Consider the following 8,076-nt stretch of genomic DNA (forward strand, 5'->3'; position numbering starts at 1 on the left):
AAAAGTTACTCACTTTATTCTCCAGTTTGTACTACACAAATAAAAGAATACTACAATAAAGTGGATGTTTATTGATATAAAAATCCATATCATAATAAACTTGGAGTTTATTGATAATTGCACACGTCATGGTGTAAACCTGAACTTTATCAGTATTGATAATTTATTCAGTTGCCATAATTGGTTTAGCCATGTTAATTTAAGTATGATGTGCAACAATTAAAGAGAATTCATATGGGCAAATATTAAAGAAATAGAAAATTCTGTACGAATCCTCTTATGTTGTTCTCACTAATTAATACACCAATTAAAATTGGGATTGGATCCAATGAATACTGGAAATATCAAAGGTGAATATGAGCTCATTCACCCGCCATGTATACTATATAAAGATGCATCTATGAGATGATTACTGTGCAATTATTATTAATCCACAACCTGGTGTTTGCGAGGTAACATGCTCAATAATTTAATTTAGAGCATCATTTCCATATTTTCTATTCAAGACAGTTCATCTTGATAAGTTGTTTTATATCACAGTTAGTTTAGCAAAATAATTATTGAGTGCCTCCACTTAATAGCTAAACTATTGCTTGTGAGAACAAAGTTATGTATATCAGTTTGATATACGTTATATGCAAAAGTATATTACATTCTCCCCTCACAAGTGGTTCAGGGTTAGGAGCCAAATAATTCCATCTTATTATTATTAATGTGCAGTGTATATTTTTATTAACACCATAATGCACAAAGATGAGTTCCTAAAATTGAGGAAGAGAGTTAGTTTTTCTAACATGAGGGGGAGACATGATAAACAGTTGAGAAAAAGTTATGCGGAATGAATTATTATTTGTACATACAGATCCTCGTAAAAGATAATATGAACTTAAAATTCATAAAAAAGTAATTCATCTGCAATATATGCAAAGTATGCTGGACGCATTTGCTGACCCAAAGAAAGTAACTATATTCTCATTGTAAATGTTCCTATTAAGTCCTAGAAGGACAAAGTCCATGGAACGCTTAAAGCATATAGAAAAATCAGTTCCAAATAAAATTCTTGATAAAGAAGATGAACAAATGATCATAATAAATGAGGCAAGTGATATAGAAGATCACGTGACATAACACTTCATAAAATCTCATGAGAGATTCAGGTACCTGAATATATGAATTAAAAGATCTATATGTTATGTATTTATGAAAATAAAGAGGTTGGAACCGATATAAAATGTTTGTTGACGATATCTATCATAGCGCTAAGTATAGATGAGGACCTCAAGTCTGTCGAATACAGACACAAAAATATTGGCCAAATAGAAGAGACACAATTCAAATGGAATTGGTTTCATATGAAAGACATGTGGTTTTGGACATGTAGTTCAAACACTTGAAAGTATAAAGTCAATTATATGTGTAATCCGTTTTCGATATCTTATTTGTCTAGCATGACATAAAAACTTGATATGCATCTGATTAAAGTCTATTATATGACTTATATGACTTAACTTATATAACAATCCTTGAAGGATTTAAATCGCTCAAAGTATATACAATTCTTGGTCATAAAGTACTACATCCTAAGTGCAATTTGTGCATATTTGTATCTTGCTATAACTATAAGCATGATAATATAATAGTACAAATTTTTACCTATATGGAGATATTGAAAAGGCCATTCCATAACATTATATGAAGACATTACATATCTATCAATGATGATTTCAAGGTGTAACATATTTATTCAAGATAATATGGCTGATTCGTTTATCAAATCTCTTACAACGATCTTTTGAAGATGACGCACAAGATCAGAATATGAAGGCTCAAAGATGTGAATGGATAGTCTCATCAGGGGGAGTTAATACGCGTTGTACTCTTTTTCCTTACAAGATTTTGTCCCACTGGGTTTTTCTTGCAAGATTTTTAACGAGGCAACCAAAAAGCGTATTTCTAAATATTTGTACTCTTTTTCATTCTATAGAATTTTTTCCCACTGATTTTATTTTAGTTAAGGTTTTAATGAGGCACATTATCTGTTGGATAGACATTCAAGGAGGAATGTTATAAATAGTATTTTGTTTATGGTAAATGTCTATATTTTAGGGATTTTACTTGGTGGCTAAGTCACTCTTTCCCTATAAATAGAGGGGTCCTATTCCATTGTAATTCATCACAAATCAATAAGAATTCTCTCTCCCTGCAATACTCTTCTTCTTCTTTTATTGTTTCATAACAGTTTTCAAATTTTCCCTACCTTTGAATAATCGGCAAAGGGTCAAATATACCCTGTAGGAGTATAGATGATCCAAAATAGGGGTATTTTTGTTCCAAAGTATGACGGTGGGGGTATAGATAGTCCAATAGTATAACGAGGGATATTCTTAGACCATTTTCAAAAGTACAGGACTATTTTTGGCCTTTTGCCGTTGAATAATTTCTTGAGAAAAGAATATTAGGTTACCATTGAGTATTTTTACCGGGGTGAAAATCATTTACTCCCCTTAACTTTGATTTAAAAATCAAACTCGCCCCTTAATATTGAAAAATTAGCATCCCCCCCCCCCTATCCTACACAATATCTATTTTGCACTTGTTATTTTTCAATTTCCTCCTCTATGTGTAATACTCTTTTTTATTTTACATGCTATTTTTTATAATTTTTTCTATAATTTAAATGATATTATACCTTATTATAAATTATAATATAAATTTGAATATCCTTTGTATTATTTGTCACATTAGACCGGCCTTCCCCATACCAGAACTGAAAGGACATACTAGCTCCCAAGAGATTATTCGGTATTCCTTCATAATATCACGCGCATTAAGTATATATTTAAGTTACCATTTATCAGTGATAAATAGACTTATCCTCTAGGAGTTTGTTACAAAATCTGCTTTTACTTTTAATAATTATAAAATTTTATATTACTTACATTGAGGATATGTTTATAAAATTCTCATCATTTTTTATTCTCGATTATGTAAACATATTTTTGAAATTTGATTGTTATGAATACAGTTATTTATAAAAGAAAATTATTTTATTTTAATTTTTATTTTGCTCATCTTTTTATTATTCAACATCAATGAAGTATATACTTGGTTATCATTTTTTATTTTTCATTTTAAAAACAAAATTAAGCCATTACATAGGTAACTTCATAGCATAGTACTAGAAAAACGAAAAATATCATGATACTAAAAAGGTAACAAAAATAAAATAAAATAAAATAAAATAAGCTAAGCGTAAAGAGATAAATATTGACAATATAGAGGTTAAAATAGGTATTTTAAAAAGTCAATTGAGAAATAAGGGGGAGAATGATAATTGTTCAAACACGAAAAGTTTGATTTTTAAACCAAAATTTTGGGGTGTAAAGTTTAAAAAGTTGTCTAACCATTTGAGTGCAAAAGCAAACTTCACGAGGATAATATTTAACTTCTCCAACAAAATATTATTTTTTTCATTTTTTCGGTTTTGACAAGTATGGAGCTTCTTGATGAACACTTAAGTTAGCTAAAGTAATTTATATTCTTAAATGAAGCATGCGACTTGCTTTTAGTTTTTTAAGGTCTGGAATGGTTGAACTAATCCATCTGGGAGGGGAGAAAATGAGGAAGAAGAAACCCAAATTCCTGTAAAAAGTACTTATAGTGAAAATGAACAGTTTATAAATTAAATAATACTCTTAATTTCTAGTGTTTACACTGTTGTTCGCTTGATTAAACAGCTCGTATCACCGTCCTTGTGATCCTTTTATTTCGTATTCTAATTTCTGCCTCCTAGCTATGAACTATTTAAACTATATATCACGTGGAACATTGTAATATTGACTAAATTATTTGTTTTATCTTTCGTCTAATCAATCAGTCTTCCCATATGCAATAGAATTTCATATAGTATTAAATTTCTTTTAAGATTCGGGAATATCTTATCAAGCCATACTTTAAGCGAGATTCAGATAATTTATGTTATGTGCTTAAAACTTATCTTTTAAATCTTTTATTGATTCATAATTTTTTAAGTAAACAGTACTTAATCTGTATCTTTTTCTCTCTTTTCATTCGGCTGACTGTTATGATACTTAAGTAATAAAATATTGGAGTACAATAGTTAATGCATGAATATTTGGTGCGGATTCGAATTTTCAATTTTCTTAACTTTTTTACACCAAGATTACGTACTAGAATACTTAAATACAAGAGCAATAATATTAAAGCAAAATATTATTTGAACTCAAAATTCCATCTTGACTAGTAATCCCTCCGTCCCAATTTAGATGGCGATATTTGACTCGATTAGAGTTTATGAAAAAAAGAATTTTTTTTAAATATGTGTAGTAAAACAGACTATGAACATTTGTGTGTTTTCTTAAATTCAAAATTGTAAAGGGACATGATGTACAAATAGTACCATTTGTGTTGGCTGTAAATTACTTCACTAAGGATAAACTAGGAAGTATAAAGTTAAATTATTTATAAATAAAAAAATATGAAATACAAATTAAAAAGGCAAGTATAACATAAATCGGATAGAGGCAGTATTATATTATCCTTAATTACTCATATTTAGGGATGTTCATGGTTCGGTTTGGATCGGTTTTCCCCTAAAAAGAAACCAAACCAAGTAAGTCGGTTTTTAAATATTAGAACCAAACCAAACCAATTAAGTCGATTTTTTCTCGATTCGGTTTATGTCGAGTTTTGTCGGTTTTTCGGTTTTTTTGGTTATAATCGGCATTTTTTCTTAAATATAAGACATACACTACCAAACACATATTCCGGCGATCACATTTTCAACCTAACACTATCAAATCAATTGCCCTTTGAGAAATCTATTATTTACTAAAATATATTGATGGTAATTGAATCAAATAGTGATGAATAATTTAAAGACTCAATTAAAAATATTTTTTTAACATGAAATGGATTCTTACACTTAACAAAAGAAAACTACCCATCAAACTAGAATATAAAGGTTAAAAACTGTACTAAAAGTGCAAACGATTAACATTCACCATAAAATTTTTGAAACTTTATATAAAAATAAAAATATATATAGGTGTAATAATTAATTTGAAATAGTTACTCCTATAGTTGGTTTAGTTCGTTTTTTCCGTTTTTTTTAATTAAAACCAAAACCAAACCAAATTTGATTGGTTTTTAAAATTCAAAACCAAAACCAAACCAAACCAAAAAGTGTCGATTTTTTTGATCGATTTGATTTGATTTTCGATTTGGTTCGATTTTTCGGATTTTTATGAACACCCCTACTCATATTATGTGAAAATTAAGGAGAAAGTTCGCTTTCTTTGCTTATTAATGCTGCAAATCTGGTCACCAAATGTGTGAAAGGTCCCAGGACGTCTATTTCAATACTAACAGCCGCATAATATGTCGAACCACTGAAGTATCTCGCACGTGTCACTTCCTAACCTCAATGAACAAACTTTACTCCACTCCTAACCTCTCCGCGTACATTACAAATTATCGTCGCCTTACCGTTTACAGTTATATCAACAGGTAACCGGTAGTTACCCACGAGCCCTTTCGCTGTCAATAGAAGACTTTGTTGCCTAGGGCGACCGACATTACTCGGTTATAGGTTGACCCAATAATGCTAAAGCTCCTTATATTCATTTCCCCAAATAAATAGGCCTATTCCTGCTTCCCGCTGATTGATGAGCTGTATATTTGCTCTGCTTCTTTCTTACTTACGATTCTACCGCTCTTGTTATGATAACGCCGTCGCCGGCGAACTGAGAGCCACCTCTCCATTCCTCCACTCGGCTTCCGCCGTCACATTTTTTCCGCCGCCGCCGCCTCAGGTAACAACTGATAAACCATCTGTAAACCTATAACATATACATACAAACAGACAGATACTCTTATACTGTTATGCCGTCTCCAAGAAGTCACCGGAGAGTCATCGAGGAGAAGATTCGGAAGGGGAAGTTGCCGGAGAAATCCTTGTCGTTGCACGGAGATATCTCAGGGAGCACTTCCGAGATGTCGCGAAGGCCTAGAACTGTTCCGAACTTGTTCTCCGGCATAGGACCTTCTGCTGGTAGCTCTGCCGGGATGCAGGTTAGGCTGAAGTTGACGAAGTTACTGTTGAATGTGACGATTCAGAGGAGTTTAGGTCCCGTTCATGTGCTGATATCACCGGAATCAACTGTACATGATCTTATCGCCGCCGTTATACGGCAATACTCGAAGGAAGGAAGACGTCCGGCACTTTACTCCGCGGTCTCCTCCGATTACGATCTTCACTTCTCGCAGTTCAGCTTAGAAAGTAAGAGCCGTTCGATTGTGCTTTCTTCAATATTTACCGTTAAATTGAGCCGTCTAAATTACTACCATTTCATTGGATAGCGAATTGATTAATTATTTTTTGTTATACATGATTGGTGGGTCCAGGTTTGGACAGAGCGGAGGAGCTAACGGCGTTAGGGTCCAGAAACTTCTTTCTGTGCCCCAAAAAGTTAGGCGCTGAAACTTCGATCGGTGGTGACTTAACGGTGTCGTCTTCAAGATGTACAAAACAAGCTGATACTGATGTCAGTATAGCCTTGCCTTGGCCTAAGTTCATGGATTTCTTGCTGTGACTATTTTACTATTTCACAGCTTTGGTAATCAGAGGCGGAGTCTGAACTTTATGGGTTCTTAATTCTAAGATAGTGACATAAGGTGTTGGTTACTAGGTTCTAAATTTTATTTTTGTACATATTTTAAGTGAATTTCTTAATACATATAGAGTTTGGACAAAAGTTACTGGGTTCGGCCGAATTCGTACTTCGGCTTCTAGCTCCGTCCCTATTGGCAATTATTTTTTCAAACTCATATCCCGTTAAATATGTATAACATAAATTAAGATGGAAGGTGTGACGACCCAAAGGGTCATCACCTGTTTTCTTATTCATTCCGTGCTTTCGAGGCCTCGAAAACCTCATTTAGGGTCGCCTCGAATTGCGTGCGCAGTCCGGACGCGTAGCCGGAAAGCTTAAATATGAATTCTGTGTGAAAAATGCTAAATTTTGATATTAATATGGTTAAACTTGACTTTGGTCAACATTTTGGGTAAACGGACCCGGACCCGTGATTTGACGGTCCCGGAGGGTTCCATAGAAAAATATGGGACTTGGGCGTATGCCCGGAATCGAATTCCGAGATCCCAAGCCCGAGAAATGAATTTTTGTGTGAAATTATTTTCTGAAATTAATTAAGGAAAATGGAAAGAAAATTTGATCAGAAGACTATGGTATCGGGCTCGTATTTTGGTTCCGACGCCTGGTACAAGTCTCATATGTGATGTAAGCGCTTTCTGTAAAGTTTGGTTGAAAACGGACGTCATTTGAGTTTCGGACTTAAAAATGAAAAATTTGTGTTTTATGAAAAGTTGGAAGAAATCATGTGATTTGAGGCTTGATTCTATGTATATGACGTTATTTTGGCGATTTGATCGCACGAGTAAGTCCGTAGGATGTTTTTGAGGTTGTGTGCATATTTGGTTTGGAGCCCCGAGGGCTTGGGTGAGTTTTAGATAGGCCACGAGTTGCATTTTTGAACTTTGGAAAAAAATGTTGCAGGTCAGATCTGGTATCTTCGCATTTGCGAAGAATTTCTCGCAAATGCGAGTCCAGGACCGCAAATGCGAGAAAGGGAGCACCTGCACATGGGTCGCAAATGCGAACAAACAGTCCGCAAATGCGATGAGGAGCCTTCGCAAATGCGATAAAAGGACTCGCAAATGCGAAAGTCACAGCCATCGTCAGAGTTCGCAAATGCGAACCAAATCTCGCATTTCCCAAGTTAGCAGGTCGGGGTTCGCAATTTCGGACCCCAGTACGCAATTCCCATACCTGCAACCTGCATTTTTCATACTTAGACGAATTTTCAACCCATTTCTTCATTCTTTCAAACTCAAACACTCCATAGGCGATTTTTCAAGAAACTTATCTTCTCCAAATCATTTGTAAGTTAATTTTTACTTAATCCCTTCAATCATTTACATCATTAAACATGTTTTCATCTTAAAATCAAGGATTTTCATGGGTGAAAATGAGGATT

The 8,076-nt window shown here is 33.6% G+C and overlaps 1 protein-coding gene across 1 annotated transcript; it reads left to right on the top strand.

The window, feature by feature from the left end:
• The first annotated feature begins 5,655 nt into the window (after positions 1-5,655).
• LOC109206112 lies at positions 5,656-6,776 on the top strand. The gene is made up of 2 exons (XM_019368890.1): positions 5,656-6,301; positions 6,427-6,776. The coding sequence occupies exons 1-2, from the start codon at positions 5,905-5,907 to the stop codon at positions 6,612-6,614; spliced, it is 585 nt and encodes a 194-aa protein (XP_019224435.1). The 5' UTR covers positions 5,656-5,904; the 3' UTR covers positions 6,615-6,776.
• The last annotated feature ends 1,300 nt before the right edge of the window (positions 6,777-8,076 follow it).

The sequence above is a fragment of the Nicotiana attenuata genome, unplaced genomic scaffold (assembly GCF_001879085.1).
Source record: "Nicotiana attenuata strain UT unplaced genomic scaffold, NIATTr2, whole genome shotgun sequence".
Lineage (NCBI taxonomy): Eukaryota > Viridiplantae > Streptophyta > Magnoliopsida > Solanales > Solanaceae > Nicotiana > Nicotiana attenuata.